This window comes from Colius striatus, chromosome 14 (genome assembly GCF_028858725.1).
Source record: "Colius striatus isolate bColStr4 chromosome 14, bColStr4.1.hap1, whole genome shotgun sequence".
NCBI lineage: Eukaryota > Metazoa > Chordata > Aves > Coliiformes > Coliidae > Colius > Colius striatus.
In genome coordinates, this window is record NC_084772.1 from 2920153 (window position 1) to 2936505 (window position 16353).

Here is a 16353-nt window from a genome sequence, read left to right on the forward strand (position 1 = left end):
ATGTATTCTTCTCCCTGCCCTATTGAGAGAGGCCAACCTTCCAGTACAGGCACCTCCAATAGGTCTTCAAACTCTACCAAAGCTGGCTGGCTGCATCCCACCCCTCTGTACTTAAGGAAAGAGACAGTACTTAAGGAAATCATCCTTCCTCAGCTACATGTTTGTAATTGCAGCTGCCATTCCTGTAGCTTTTTTAACATGTTTCTTGTGGCTTCTTCACACTGACAGGCCCCTTTTTGTACAGAGAAGCAGCACAGGCCTTTACTCACCCTTGAGGTTTGCTCTTCTGTTTGCTTACTCTCTCAGAAATACTTCTCAAAGTACTTGTTTAATAGTGGGTTAATGAGAATGCCTTTAAATTGTATTTGAAAGCTACAGGAGATGTTTGTGCAGTCATATCTTGTCCTTTGCTGTCCTTTTCAGTGCCAGCGTTGCAAGTGACAAAGAGGAAATGAGAAAGCAGCTGGAGATGGGTGTAGCAGTTGTAACCAGTGGATATGGAATTTAAAGCAGTGAGCAAGTAGAAGCTTTTGAGTTTCCAGCATGAGAAAATTACTTAATAAAATAAACTTATCCCAACTTTCTACCAACAGCAGAAACTAGAAATTCTTTCTTATTTTCTGTGTGATGGCACTGTGAAGTTGTTCACAGGTTGCTGCCTGTTGCTTAAAGTTTTGTGAGCTTTGTGAAGTGGTGTCAGACTCCTGGGCTTATCTGTAACAGAGAAAAAGGAAAAGAAAAGGGTTCCTAAAGAATCCAACACAGTTGTACAAAAGCTTAAGAACCTTTTCTTTTATAGTTGAATGCCTCAGTAGCTCTGCCTCTGTTAATCCTCTGTGTTTCTGTGGGCAACAGAGATGGGTAAGAGTCTAGTATGAAGTTTCAGTCTCTGTGTGTATGGTCTGAGTTCTGGATAACCTCTGGGTCCTTGGCTTTGTGCACAGGCAGCCTGTGTGGATCCAGCTGAGCCTCTGAAGTGTGGTACTGTGGCTGAACTGGAACAACCTTGAGCTGAAAAGCTTTAGGGCCATGTTTGTGAAGTGCTGAGACCACGTTAGCAATCTCTGCTTGGGTCAGTGTGGCCCTACTGCAGAGCTCTTCAGGCATCTTCCCAGCTGCTTGGGGATCTTTTGGTTCTAGTGCCACACTGTGTGGAGAGCAAGAATTGGCATGCTTTTAAACCAGGAGAGGGGAGCTTGGAGGAGAGGCTGCACCTACACCTGGGTCACCTTGTGGATTTATTGCGTGCCTAGTAGTGCTGCTGATCTGCGCAGGAGACTGGGAGCAATGGGAGTGCACAGGAAGAGCAGTGCTAGGAAGGGCCATGCTTAGTGCTTTGGGGTCTGTATATGCCTGCTTGCTTTAAAAAAAGTGACATTGATGTTCACCTCTAATCAGGGGAGCCCTGCTGGAGGAAAAGCAAAGGTGCCTGCCTGTGAAACTGCCTATCCTGGGCTGTGCTTGAATGGGGGAGCTTTTCAGAAGAAAGATAAACTATTTCGTGATGTTAAGCATGCCTATTGACTGCAGGCAGGGGGAAAAAGAAAGAGAAATGACCATTTGTCCATAAACCCTGTTGGATTTTAGTTCCTTTTTTCCAGTTTTTCTCTTGTTTTCAGTGACAGAAACAGCACAGACCCTTAGGTGAAATTTTTACTTACTCCTTCCTTCAGCTTTCAAAGGTTCAGAGTGCATTCAGGAGAAACATAAACCAGGGGAGACTTCACATAATGCTTTACTTGCACTCCTGTCTCAATTTACTAAGTGGCTAATCCATAAGTGTCAAAGCCATGACAACTTTGGAGTGGGATGTGTATGTGAATTAACTTGAGTTCAAAGTCTGAGTGTGGTGCAGGGTTGGGGTTGGGTTTGTTTTTTGCTTACACTAGTGTAGCTGCTGATATTTCATGAATGCCAAGAATATATTGACAGCTAGCACTTGGCTTCACTGTTTCTATTGATTTTTAATTCCTTCTCTGAAGTGAACTGGATTTTACAGCATTGAAAGCAACTGAAAAGGAGGCTCTGTAGTTTTTAACGAGACTGTGCTTTATTTGGCCAAAAAGTAAATGTTTTGCTGTTATTTGGTCCATAAAGCTTGATGCAGTTCAGGGTTTGCTTTTTTTTGGTGTTTTGGGATTTGTTTTAACATTGGCTGGCAAATGCCAGCTAGAAAAACATGCAGTGGCAGCAGCCATGCAAGTATATAAACATCTGTCTCTGGGTTTGCACTGCAGCATTGGTGTCCACACTTTAATGCTTCTGCAACTCTGATTAATGCTGCTGTGGGACTGCATGAATTGAATGTTGTGTCTTGTGTTGATATGACAAGTCCTGGAAGTCTTCTTAAGTCCCCTGAATGTTTAGAGTTCATACCATCAAGCTGAATGCTTTGCTGGTTAAGTGAGAGGCTTTTGTAGGGGACCTAGAGTGGCAAGGTGCTGTGTTGTAGTTAGTATGGCTACTGGCATTAAGTTGCTTTATCTCAAGCTAACTTTGGCTTGCTTTCACTGGAATGAGGCAACAGTTGTATGGAATGCAAACCCCATCTTGTTTCAGCTCCTTTCTGCTGTTTAGATGAGCTGCCCACCTTGTGAAAGCTCAGGTCTGTTGTTTGGGCATCACAGCTTTTTACCTGGCTCATGGGGTTGTGACAGTGTGTGGAGCTGTTCAGTGATGCAGTATCGTGTGTGAGTTGGCAGAGCCCGTTGAGCAAGCATTGGACACAGGGATTGCTGTGTTGATTTTGGATGTTCTTTGGTCTCACTGTGATCACCTGATTCTGGAAGCTGTTCTCTTCCCTTCTGATTTTTTTCAGTCTTGATCTACCAGATCTTCTCCTGTTGACCTGCTGCTTTGTATTCCCTTTTAGATTCAATCCCTGTGGAACTAATTGGTGTAAGGGACAGTTGTTGGTAGGAAGAGAGCTGAAGATAACGCCAGAAATGAAAGGTCGAGAGAATGCTACAGCAGAACCTTTGCAGCAGTTTTTATTCCCAGGGTTCTGCTCTAATGGTCTTAGTTGTAGCAAATGACACATGTTCTCTGAAATGCTGGAAACTCTTCTCAGAACTTGGCTAGTTAATTTCTAGGAGTGTAACTCTGTAAAAAGCTGAGGAAGATCTGCTTCTATTGAAACCAGTGGACGTGGGAAGTCCTCTGCAAGCTGCAGCATCACACCCAGTGAGTAGATGGTGTCTTCTGGTGACCCCTGCCATAGATATGAAACCTGCCTCTCAACCCCACTTTGTGCAACGGGAGGATTAAGTGTTAAAAAAAGAGAAAGGGACAAAGCTAACAATAGTTTAGGACAGAGTGATAGAGAAGTGGCATGGACAGGCAGCACAAGGCTCACGGCAGCAGAGGTGGAGTCTTCCCAGAGAGCTCATTTCCTAGGAATGAGCCCATGGATTGTGCCTGGCCCCCTTTCCTCTTGAGTTTAGAAGCCATCCTTTGTGCCTCCCAGCTGTAGTAGCATTTTAACTTGAAAATCCACACTTTCTTGGGTAGAAAACTTGTCAGCTTGACAAGATTTTTGAGCTGGCCAAGACATCAACCCAGGCTCCTTGTGTGTGTTTGTGTGGTACATTGTTAATGTGACCTGGAGCGGCTCGAAGTTGTCTTTAAACGACTGTAACATTGTCCGTGGTTAAAAACCCGCCCTTGGCAGATTAGTTTGCTGAAATGTACAGACTGTAGCGTGGAGTGGGCAGGAGTTAGGTGCTAATCCGTGGGCTGGATTTCGGAGTACAGTGTGAGTCGGGAGGAAGTGTCGAGGGCTGGCAGTGGAGGCAGGAGGCTGCAGTTCGTGCCGGTGGCCGCTGGAGGACAGCCGTGCTCCGCCGGGCTGCTGCTCCGGCTCTGGCGTGCACGGGAGGATGTGGCTAGTAGTGACAGGTAACTCGAGGGGAGGAGAGAAGCGTCTGGAAGAGAGGGAGCTGGAAGAAACACGGGTGTCTTAGCTTTACTGAACGAGTGTAAGGGTCCTTTGGCTTATGTTGCATCCACATCCGTCATGGTGAGCATCCTTTGAACAGAGCCCTCCCTGCAGGTGTTTGTTTGGTCTCTGTAAGCCTGCCTCCCCAGGCTGGCAAACCTGACATCAGCCATGTGCTGAAGTCTTCAGGTGTGTCGTGTTCCTGGGTGGACACAGGATTTTCTGGTGTGCATGTCTGAGCTTATGCCTCCCCACAACTCCACTGAGGGCCCGGGTGGATGCTGGCAGGTGGTGGTGGCCTGTTGGCTTGTGTTCAGGTGACCTATCAGTCCTGTTACCAACTGCAACATTGGCAGATAATGTGAAGGCTCTTAGGAGAACCTCTCCTCTGCTCAGAGCTGCTTGGGTTGGAGGTTGGTGACCTCTGCTTTGTCCCTCTGCAAAGCAGAGTGGGATTGCATTAGCCCTGCAGAGGGGCTTTCTTACATTTGGTGTAGCTCCATCCTCCTGTTCAGAGACTTTGAGTCACCTGAAGAGGCTTCTCTCTCTCTCTCTCTCTCTCTCTCTCTCTCTCTCTCTCTCTCTCTCTCTCTGCAAATACTTATGATAATTGAAAAGCAGTTTGCTCTGATTCTTTGGTGGTTGCTGTAGGCCAAAGGCCAGTGCTGAGTTCTGATCACCTGCTGCCTCCTGTTAAGTACTTACATCATCTTGGGTACTTCAGCTGTTTGTCCATATGGATTTGCTCTGATTGGAAAAGCTGCTGGGTGGTAAAGGGCAGGAGAGGCTGGATTCCTGCAGGGAGTGCACATGAAGCCATATGTCAGGATTTCTGGGGATCTGGTGCCCTCTGGAGACGCTGCTGCCCACGACAATGGGAGCGACATGATGCACGAGTGGAGGGGACTAGAAAAGGCAGTAGAGTGAAAGCAAGGACTCTAAAAATAACAATTGCATATCTTGTAACTCTTAAAGCAAATGAAGACTGACAGCTGTGTTTCCTGCTTATCTGTATAAGCCAGTGTGTTTAGAAATTGAGGATACAAGATTAAATGCAGATGCTTGGGAGTGGTGTGGTGTGAGGTCTGAGTGAGAGAAATAGGTTCCATTAGCAGGTCAGTGAGTCTCACAGGAAGATGGGGAAGTCTCATCCAATGTGGAATGGGAATCTGAGCTTTTGTCACAAGCTTTAGTTGGTTTTGTTACTTGTTTCAGCAATAAAGTTGACCCTGATGCTTTTTTAACCCTTAGGTGAGGGGGTATGAGAACTTGTATCCTGATGCACAGAGTGTATTTGATGTGGTTGTGGAATCTGGTTTCATTCCTCCCATGTAACAGAGGTGGGTTTAGGAAATACTCTCCTTCCCTATGGTTTTTATGGCTTTTATTTGGGAGGAAAAAGCCACAGCTACAAAGTGGTCATTTCTTTTAGCTGTTATTACTCTGGAAACAACCTTCCTGCAGAATCAGAAAGCAGGAGTTTCTTATAACTCTGAGTGCAGAGAAGAATGCTGGATGGTCTGAGGAGGAAGGAAATCGTGTTTCACTTCTGTGCCTCTGTTTTACAGTTGAGGCCCACCAGAGCACTGAGCTTGGGGGTGTTTGTTTACCACTACATGGACAGATTTAACCCAGGTGTCCTGAGAAATCCTGAGAGTCCAAACCACCAGCTCCGAGTCCACATCATTAACATTGAAGTAAAACTTTTACCTGAGCCTTGGCTGCTTGCTGCAGCTCGTTCTGCTTGAAGAGGACACCACATATCACCTCCTGCTCTGCCTGGGGCCTCTGCCTGCCCAGAAGTGGGAGCAGGAATTGAGCTCCAGACTTTGTGCAAGAAATGTGCTTGACCAACTTTTTTATGTCCTGTTAATTTTTGTTGCTCAGAGAAGTTTTGAGCAGGCAGGAAACAGCAGTTGTTTTACACGAAACTGAGACTTCAGTTTTGTGCTCAATTCTCAGTGCCTTTTCTTCTTGGAAGAGTCCTGCAGTTCTTACATGTAACACTTTAAGGTTGGCTTTTTGCTTTTAACAGTGTGTTGCATTGGTACCTTTGAAGCTCGTAGGCAAGGACTGCTTCTGATATTGTGAAGTGACCAAACCAGCTCAGTGAGGAGTAATGCCACTGTACACCTTGCCTGTGTTGGGAAGGGGAACATACATCTCCCTTTCTCTCTTCCTTGCTTCCCTTCCTTTCCAACTAGTACAGTTGGCTGATACCAGGCCAACTGATTCTGTCATGGCCTTGGTTACAGTGGTGGTGAGCAAGTGGAGACCTACAGTTCTCATGTGCAACTTGGCAAGTACGTTGCTGCCGTTGAGCCGGTTGCTTTCAGTTCAGCCACTTGTCCCTGTGTGGGGTTTGTGCAGTTGTTAAAATCCATTGCATGGTTTGCAACATTCATTCTCTTGTTTTTACAGCAGGAGGGTGAAATGGAAGGTGAGGCAGTTGAAGCTATCGTGGATGAATCAGAAACGTTTATCAAGGGAAAAGAGAGGAAAACCTACCAGAGACGCCGTGAGGGTGGGCAGGAGGACGATGCCTGTCACCTACCACCCAACCAAGCTGACGGAGGGGAGGTGGTGCAGGATGTCAACAGCGGTGTGCAGATGGTCATGATGGAACAGCTGGATCCAACCCTGCTTCAGATGAAGACTGAAGTGATGGAAGGTGCGGTGTCTCAAGAAACAGAGGCCACGGTGGATGACACGCAGATCATAACCCTCCAGGTGGTTAATATGGAAGAGCAGCCCATAAACCTTGGTGAGCTTCAGCTGGTCCAAGTACCTGTACCAGTGACTGTACCTGTTGCCACCACATCTGTGGAAGAGCTTCAGGGAGCATATGAGAATGAGGTTTCCAAAGGAGGCCTGCAAGAGGGAGAGCCCATGATCTGTCATACCCTCCCTTTACCAGAAGGCTTCCAGGTAGTGAAAGTGGGTGCAAATGGTGAGGTGGAGACACTGGAACAAGGTGAGCTTCAGCCACAGGAAGATCCCAATTGGCAAAAAGATCCAGACTATCAGCCACCAGCCAAAAAAACAAAGAAAAACAAAAAGAGTAAGCTTCGCTACACCGAGGAAGGCAAAGATGTGGATGTCTCTGTGTATGACTTTGAAGAGGAGCAGCAGGAGGGTTTGTTGTCTGAGGTCAATGCAGAAAAGGTGGTGGGCAATATGAAGCCACCTAAACCAACAAAAATTAAAAAGAAAGGTAAGCTCCCTCACCTGCAAGTGGGTTTTGAGAATGTGTTTGCTTTGGTGGGACCTGGCAGTGTGATTGAAGTGACTGAGTAGATGGCAAGTGGGAGTAAAACTCAAGTGACAGGCCAAATGTCACTTAGTCTTTTATGTATATAAGAGCACTCAGCTCTGTGGTTTCTTGGGCAAACCTCCCATCTCCTCCATTTTACACTCATTTTCCCTGATATGATGCTGTGGCATTGGTATTCCCACATAGCTGCAATTGAAAAGGTTCTTCTCTTTGCTGCAGTACCTACCTAAGACTTTGTGTAGCTGTGGCTTGCTTCAGGAACCAACGTGTCATTAGTCCTGTGGGATTTGCCTAATCAATTACTGGGTAGGACAGAGGGTGCAAAGCACAGCAATAGAAACCTAAAGTGAAGAACCCTTTTCAGAGTGGAGAAGGAACACTGAGTGCTGGCATGCTAATGAAAACTGAAGCCAAGCCAGCCACAGGCAACAACTGTTCCTAAGGATGTATAGTCAGACTGCACAGAGTCACAGGATGGTAGGGGTTGGAAGGGGCCTTTAGCTATCATCTAGTCCACCCACCCTGCTAAAAACAGGTCACACACAGTTCTGGGGCTCCAGAGGGACAAGGAACTGCTGGAGAGAGGCCAGCACAGGGCCACCAAGATGCTGAGGGGACTGGAGCATCTTCCTTATGAGGAAAGGCTGCAGGACCTGGGGCTGTTCAGTCTGGAGAAGAGGAGCCTGAGGGGGGAGCTCATTAATAAGTATATAAATGATTCATGGGACCAAATGGTTCCTTGTAGTAGTTAAAACCTCCAAGAATCTTTCCTTTTCCCTGCTAATCTGTTTATGTTGTGCAGTAGACCCACAGTACTGTCAAGAGTAAAGATGATTTCCTTCATGGCTAGGTGTAAAGAAGACATTCCAGTGCGAGCTGTGCAGTTACACTTGCCCGCGTCGCTCCAACTTGGACCGCCATATGAAAAGCCACACTGATGAAAGACCACACAAGTGCCATCTCTGTGGCAGGGCTTTCAGGACAGTCACATTGCTGAGGAACCACCTCAACACTCACACAGGTACTTTCTTGCTCTTGCTTATGTGGATTGTGTAGGATCTGCTCTGTCTTTAGCACGGATAGAAAAACAAGGTGGATCCACCTAGAATCGAATTCCACTTGTGGAATAAGCTAAAAAGGATGAAATTATGCAGTGGTGCTGTTCTTGTCTCTCTTTATAGAATCACAGAATGGTGGGGGTTGGAAAGGACCTGTAGAGCTCATCCAGTCCAGCCCCCCTGCTAATGCAGCTCCCACCTAGATCAGGTCACACAGGAACGTGTCTGGGTGGGGTTTGAAGTCCTCCAAGGAAGGAGCCTCCGCAGCCTCCCTGGGCAGCCTGGGCCAGGACTCTCTTACCTTGAACCCAGATCAGGTGCAAAGCTCATCCTCTACATAGGCATAAAGCTGATTCTGGGCTTGGTCTGAAATTACCCAAAGTTCTAGACAACTTTGCCATTTGTCTTTGGCATTAGTAGTTGAGAAAGGTGAGAATGAGACTGGAGCTAGACATGAAGAGGTGGAAAACAGATGGGGGGGGGAACCAAACCCCCCCAAAACAAACCTAAAACAAAATCCAACTCCCCAACAAAAGTCAAACCCCAAGGGAGAGATCAGGAACTAGACCAGTAAAGCTTATGGCTGAGAAGTTTAGCATACCTGAAGGTCTGTGCCAGAAACTTACTTAAGGAGAAACAGAAGTAACTGAAGTGTAATTAAGCATTTTGTCAACTTGTTGCCAATAAAAAGGTGTTATGTCCCTCCTGTTCTCTGCCTACCTTCATTATATCTAACTGGAAGACTTCTAAATCAAAGAATCACAGAATCTTAAGTGTTGGAAGGGACCTTGAGAGCTCATCCAGTGCAACCCACCTGCCAGAGCAGGACCACCTAGGATAGGGCACACAGGAACTCATCCCACTGGGGTTGCAATGTCTCCAGAGAAGGAGACTCCACAGCCCATCTGGGCAGCCCAGTGCTCCCTCACCTCAACAGGGAAGAAATTCTAAATGACCAAGTGATGCATAAAGGGTGTTTGTTTCCTCATTGAAAGGATATTAATTCTCCAGGGTCTTCAGTGCACTAGTTGTGTATCCAGACGTTGTGACTCCTGCGTGCTCCTTGCTACTCTCGTCCTTCAGGAGATGAAAGCAATGCTGCTAATTCATAAAAACCCTAATAAACTGCCTCATTTTCTTTTGCCACTCAATCTGAATGTCATCATCTTCCTGTTGTGCTGCACACCATCAGGTACTCGCCCTCACAAGTGCCCAGACTGCGACATGGCCTTTGTGACCAGTGGAGAGTTGGTTCGGCATCGCCGCTACAAACATACCCATGAGAAACCCTTCAAGTGTTCCATGTGTGATTATGCTAGCGTGGAGGTATGGTGCTTAATGGTTACTGAATGCTGCCTTGTACACTTCAAAGCTTGTTCACCATCTGTTATCAACTCTGTTCTTAAGCATTTCCTCTTTGGCCACTTGTTTAAAAGGCTCTGAGCAAGAGAAGTTATGAATTGAGTCTGCTCATGGAAGCAAATGGTGGGGTTTCCTCAGTTAATGAGGAAACATTTGGGGAGAATTTATGCACAGAAATGTGAGGTGATAGCCATTTCCTCTTTGGGAGACAATAGCTGTCAGTGTTCCTGAAATGATTTGGCCTTTGAGGAGCTTGCTGGAGCTGTATTGTGCTCAGTGGTGGAGGAGGCAGCCATCTCCTGCTGCAGGACTTTCAGACCACAAGTGCCCTCCCATTTTAGAAATGCTTCTTCTGCACTTTATGCTGGTAAGGTGACCAGAGCCAAAACTAATGAGCCTTTGCCTCAATATTGGTGAACAGCAGCTTTGCTCATATTGGGTGATTGTCTCAAGGAAATGAAGCTTCTCTGAATGCTCTCCCCTGTGCAGTGTTGTTACCTATGTTACAGGACTGCTTTTGTATTGTGATAGGGAATTTGAGCAAGGTGATGAGCAACATCATGTAAAAAAGAAGGGATGTCTGCAGAGGAAGAAGGCTGCAGCAGGACATGTTGAGTAGGGACTGTGGGCTCTTTTGCCTACCCACACTGTGGCTGCAGTGCCCTGTAGTTTGATTGCTGAATAAACTGTGTAGCAGTGGTTTTCATTGTATGAGTTAGGAAAGAAAGACCAAGTTTGTCCTTATGAGAGCTGATGCTGTGCTCTGTGGATGTAGGTTGGTGATTAAGCAGCAGAGTCGTGCTGAAGTAGAAAATACCATAACATTTGTGTTCATGCTGACCTTTGAGCTGGATTTGCACCTTCTGAGTGAAAGCAGGAGAAGAATTAAGTCACCCTGATTGTAGGAATTAGTCTTCTGTTGTTAGTAAGAAATACATTTATCCTTTTCAAAGTAATGGGAGAGAACCCCAGAAAGCACCCTGTGGGGGGAAGAATATACTGTACAGGGCACACTCATTCCCCATGGTGCTCCCTAGGTGCACAGTTTCCCAGAACACTTCCTTGTGTGTCTCCAGGATGATTTCAAATTGTCATGTGTCTTCAGTGCTGAGCTGGTCAGTAACTGTAAGGTGAGCACAAGGAAACAAGCATCAGGCAAGGCTGGGAGGTGAAGTAGAGAAGGCAGGAGCCAGTGGCTATGTGCACTGTGGCAGTGGCCTTGGAACACCCTTGTTTGGTTTAGTAGCAAGATAAAAACCTTAAACTCTTTACTGATCTCTGGTCCTTTTGGCAATCTGACCTGCTCCTCTGTCCTAACTCAGTCTTGCTCTTGACTTGCAGGTTAGCAAATTGAAACGCCACATTCGTTCTCACACGGGAGAGCGTCCCTTCCAGTGCAGCTTGTGCAGCTATGCCAGCAGGGACACCTACAAGCTGAAGAGGCACATGAGGACCCACTCTGGTATTCACCCTGGGGCTTTTATAATGAGGTGTTTCTGTTCCAGAGTGCTGAGGCTGGGCTAACACTTGAACTGCGAAAGAAATACCATTTTGTGGTTCAGTATAAAACCTTTATGAAGTCTGTGGCTGAAAGGAAGGCACCATGGCTTGGAAGCACTAGTAAATCCATAACCTCATAGTAATTGCTGCACTGGGAAATGAACTTGGAAGTTTCTGATTTCCACTTTGACAGTGAGGTGGTAAAATAGAGGCCCTTCTAGTATGAACAGAAGAAACTTCTATGGTCAATGTTATGCTTCCAGTGGAAGACTGGTAGCCATTTTGACTTTCATGCTGGAGTGTAGTTGCAAAAGCATCTCATGTGTGTGAGTTTGTAAAGATCCTACACTTTTTCTTCAGTAGAAATAGGGATGGGTTTAGCACAGAACATTGCTGGAGTGCCAGTAATATGGTTTATTAGTCATATTGATAAAAATTAAGGGGAAAAAGTGCCCTTACATGTATAGGTGAACATTCAGAACCTGCACCCCCCAAAACATCTGATACCACTTGCTTTCTTCTGGCAGCCTTGGGTGGAAGTCTTCCATGCATTTCTCAGAGTAGGGATGATAATTCAACTCATTTGCTTAAAGATGGACCTTAAGTCTCTTTGTAGAAGGATGCACGTTGGAGCTAAAGCTTTGAGCTCTCTCTAGAGCTACTGATTCTTCTCAGTTGGCTCTCTGTTGTGTTTAGGGGATTGTTTTGTTCAGGGCTTGCTGGTGAGATTTCTCTTTAATAAAAGTACTTGTGCTATTTTTTTCCCTTCTGCTTCTGAAGGAGAGAAGCCATATGAATGTTACATCTGCCACGCTCGCTTCACCCAGAGTGGTACCATGAAGATGCACATTTTGCAGAAGCACACGGAGAATGTGGCCAAATTTCACTGTCCTCACTGTGATACTGTTATAGCAAGAAAGAGTGACTTGGGTATGTACCTCAGCAAGTGGCCAGAAGATGCTACAAAACGTTTCCCAGAGTTCACTTAACCCAACCTCTGCCTCTTCTGTGTCGTGGTTTGCTAGGGTTGTTTTAACCTAATACTTCTGGTAACTGTACAACATGAAAGACAAGCTTAGATGTGTGCCTGGTAATACACACATTTAGCTTGTAAAATAGCTGCTGCAAGGTAGAAGACTCAGCTTTTCTGTGCTTTCCAAGGCCATAGATGCAAGGCATTTGTTGAACTTGGACTGAGGTTACAACTGCACGTGGCTTGGGGGCTGAAAATCCAAAAGGTCACTTGGCTCCTGCACATTGGAGGCTGTGAAGTTTCATGCAGAGATATTTTCAGTGAGCTGAAAAGTTTGAATTAGACCAAATAGTTAAACTTTCCAGGATGTGGAGCCATGTGCCACAGATAAGGTAGGACAGACTGAGTGCTTGCAGTAGGAGAGTCTGGATCTAGTGAGCAGTACTCAGTGTGATTCCAGCAGACAAGCTCTGTTGTGTGTTCTACAAGAAGGTGAAAAATAATCCTGTGCCCAGAGCAGCTGAGGAGAAGGAAGAAGCCACGATTTGGCAGAACTTTCTGTCTATAAACAGAATATCACCCAAGCAATGGGGAGGCAAGCTCCCTTCCAGCACAGAGTGTAAAGTGCTGCAGGGAGAGGCAGGCAGTTCATGTCAGGAGCAAACAAGCTGATTTACAACACAGGAAAAGTGATGTTAGCTGGGTAGAATGCTTCTTCTAATAATGCTTTAGTCTGCCCTGAGCCACCTGGTGCAGCTGTGGTGTGCTTCTAGTTGGAGGACAGTAAAGAAGTGACTAAAACCTTTGATGGGGATTATCTGCTGGTGTCCCTGCTGCCTTCTAGCCCTGTCACTCTGACTTCTAAGCCCACAGAAAATCCTGTTTCCCCCAGTCTATTACCTGGAGTAGACCTAAACATAACAGTCTACAAGACACTTTAGTTTGCCAATCCTGGTTGTCAAATGCAAGTGTACAGTGTCAGCACAGACTGTGACCAATAACCAACCCTGGAATCTCCTGGGGAGGGATTTTCTGTGAGGAGAAGTTTGTTCTGGTTGGTTTTAGTTACGAGTCTTTTGGGTCTTTTGTTGAACCCTGAATCATTTCACTGTTTCAGCTCAAGCTCCAAGAATCTGTGTAGGGAAGATCCCTAAGGTATGAAAGGGACTTGGTGCTTGGGAGAAGGTGTGGTTGACTGCAGGCTGGGTTTCTTTGGCTCCTAGGTGTGCACTTGAGGAAGCAGCATTCCTACATCGAGCAGGGCAAGAAGTGCCGCTACTGCGACGCCGTGTTCCACGAGCGCTACGCCCTCATCCAGCACCAGAAGTCCCACAAGAACGAGAAGCGCTTCAAGTGTGACCAGTGTGACTACGCCTGCAGACAGGTGAGCTGCAGGGACTGGCACCCCCTGGCAGCCTTGGGACAGGAGCTCCAAAGAGCAGGTGGAAGTCTGAGCTGTTAAGTTTGACTGGCCATTGAGATCAAGTTAACTTTCTTAGGTCTTTTGGGAGGTGTGAAGTTGAGTGGCTGCTGCTTCTTGGTGTAGTGTTCCCCTGTAGAGTCACAGCCTTGATGTGTCCAGATGCAAGGGTCTGTGTGGGATGGAAACAGCCCATAGTGTTCCCCTGTAGAGTCACAGCCTTGATGTGTCCAGATGCAAGGGTCTGTGTGGGATGGAAACAGCCCATAGTGTTCCCCTGTAGAGTCACAGCCTTGATGTGTCCAGATGCAAGGGTCTGTGTGGGATGGAAACAGCCCATAGTGTTCCCCTGTAGAGTCACAGCCTTGATGTGTCCAGATGCAAGGGTCTGTGTGGGATGGAAACAGCCCATAGTGTTCCCCTGTAGAGTCACAGCCTTGATGTGTCTAGATGCAAGGGTCTGTGTGGGATGGAAGCAGCCCATAGTGTTCCCCTGTAGAGTCCCAGCCTTGATGTGTCCAGATGCAAGGGTCTGTGTGGGATGGAAACAGCCCATAGTGTTCCCCTGTAGAGTCACAGCCTTGATATGTCCAGATGCAAGGGTCTGTGTGTGATGGAAACAGCCCATAGTGTTCCCCTGTAGAGTCACAGCCTTGATGTGTCCAGATGCAAGGGTCTGTGTGGGATGGAAACAGCCCATAGTGTTCCCCTGTAGAGTCACAGCCTTGATGTGTCTAGATGCAAGGGTCTGTGTGGGATGGAAACAGCCAGGACTGGATATGCCATCAGTGAGTTCTCACATTCCTGCAGGATCATAATTTCCTTGCTACTAAGGATAACGTTTTGGCCTTCTTGTAGCTGAAAATGTACTCCTCTGTATCCACAGAATGGGGGGGAGTTGGAAGGGACCTTTAGAGATCATCCAGTCCAACCCCTCTGCCAAAGCAGGTCCCAACTAGATCAGGTCACACAGGATGCATCAGAGCTCTCAAGCCTTGCTTGTCTCTCTCAGGAGCGGCACATGGTCATGCATAAACGGACCCACACTGGGGAGAAGCCTTATGCCTGTAGCCATTGTGACAAAACCTTCCGTCAGAAACAGCTCCTTGATATGCACTTCAAACGGTATCACGACCCCAACTTTGTCCCTGCTGCTTTTGTCTGTTCCAAGTGTGGCAAAACTTTCACTCGCAGGGTAAGGAATTGGTTTGGATTCTGAGGGGTTTGGGGGTGGAATGAGGCTTTTTGGCCAAAGGGGAGGGCAATGTGCTTCCTGAAAGGAAGAGTGAGAGAGGCAGAATACCAACCTTTTACTTAGGACACTGCTTTCTGAGAGGAGAAAGAGGTGGGGAGAGCTGGTGTAATTCAGAAATGGGGCTGGCTTGTTTTAGCATTGACATCATGAGCAGTGTGAACATGCAGCTTTAATCATAAAGTTAATGACATGTAGCCCTAAACAGTCTAAATAAGGTAAAACCACCACACCAGAGTTAGCACGAGTTGTTTTGACAGCACAGGGCCAGAATGTCTCATCTTGCATTCAATGCATGTTGGGGATTGGTGTGTTTTTTTGTCTCTCCCACTGAGTAGAACACAATGGCCAGACATGCTGATAACTGCTCTGGCCCAGACGGTGGGGAAGGAGAGAACGGAGGGGAGACAAAGAAGGGCAAACGTGGCCGAAAGAGAAAGATGCGGTCTAAGAAAGAAGATTCCTCTGACAGTGGTAAGAAATGGCTCAGTACCTTCTGACAGCTCCAGGCCTGGGATCTGCCTGGAGAATGTGTCTGAAATCCTTCTGTGCCAAAGAGCATTTCTAGGGTGAGGAGGGTCAGATGGCTTGTGCCAGCCTGGACTGCTGAAACCACAGAAGCTTGTGTAGGTGTTGGGTAAGAAATGTGCTATGAGGGGATGAATAAAGGATGTGTGACTAATTGTTCCCTTAAAATACAAAGGGTGGCAGAGGAAAATACCTGTCCTGATGGAAGGTGACTCAGAGTGTGGGGAGGTTCTGGAGTATCTGATCTTTAATATGTGCTTGTGGGCTCCCTGGGAGTTCAGTCTGTTCCAAAAACCTGACTTTTATGTAGTTGGTATTGGCTGGGTTCAGAACAGTTTGTTGGGAAAGCTGGTCAGAAGTCCTACTCACTAGTGAACCAGTGATGAGCACTGGGGGAGTGTGCCTCAGACACAGAGAGAGCCCCCTTCAGCCTCAGAGGAGCTGCTGAGTCTGGGTTGGCTTCCTCAACAGGTCGTTTGATAATGTGAGAACTGGCTGATGCTGAGCAGCATTGAGAAAGAGGCCCTAACCACCTTCTCAGGAGAACTGTACTATCTAGTGTTGCTTTTACCTCTAGATCTGCAGTTTCATGAGTTCTTGCAACCACTTAATATCTAAAAGTGGTGAGCAAAGCTGTGCCAGACTGGGAGGAATTCCAAAGAGCAGATGAGTTTGTCTCCCATCTGGCCTGCACCCAACATCAGGCAGTTTTTAGTGGATCCATGTTGAGTTGAGGGGGGGATGTAAAGAGGCTCTGAAAGTGGGACCTGAGAAATCCAATGAGTGAAAGAAATTTGGCCTGGGGAGCATTCCTTGAGTGGCTTTGTGAAGCACCAAATAATGCAGCATATACCTGCTTCAGTGTCCTGAAGGGACAGCTTGGGTGGGTTTCCCCCTTTAGCCATAGCATCACAGAATGGTTGGAGCTAGAAGGAACCTTAAAGCTCATCTCATTCCAACCTCCTGCCCTGGGCAAGGAGACCTTTCTCCTCTAGGAAACTTGCTCTTGGATCCCTCTGGAGCTCTAGTGTTGCTAGAGATACTGTAGT

General features: G+C 46.8%; 1 protein-coding gene across 7 annotated transcripts in view; it reads left to right on the plus strand.

Annotated features, from left to right (window-relative positions):
• The window catches only part of CTCF (CCCTC-binding factor), a 36137-nt gene that overhangs the window by 16030 nt on the left and 3754 nt on the right, over positions 1–16353 (plus strand). For 4 of the 7 annotated variants that reach the window (XM_062007751.1, XM_062007750.1, XM_062007752.1 and 1 more), the window contains 8 exons: positions 6359–7151; positions 8062–8232; positions 9462–9595; positions 10973–11093; positions 11912–12061; positions 13328–13488; positions 14537–14719; positions 15115–15250. In XM_062007751.1, the coding sequence (XP_061863735.1) occupies positions 6371–7151; positions 8062–8232; positions 9462–9595; positions 10973–11093; positions 11912–12061; positions 13328–13488; positions 14537–14719; positions 15115–15250 (1837 nt within the window). In that variant the 5' untranslated portion in view covers positions 6359–6370. Of the gene's footprint in view, positions 1–5253; positions 5278–6358; positions 7152–8061; positions 8233–9461; positions 9596–10972; positions 11094–11911; positions 12062–13327; positions 13489–14536; positions 14720–15114; positions 15251–16353 lie in introns of those variants that run through there. The other 3 variants (XM_062007754.1, XM_062007753.1, XM_062007755.1) reach the window with 3 other exon arrangements.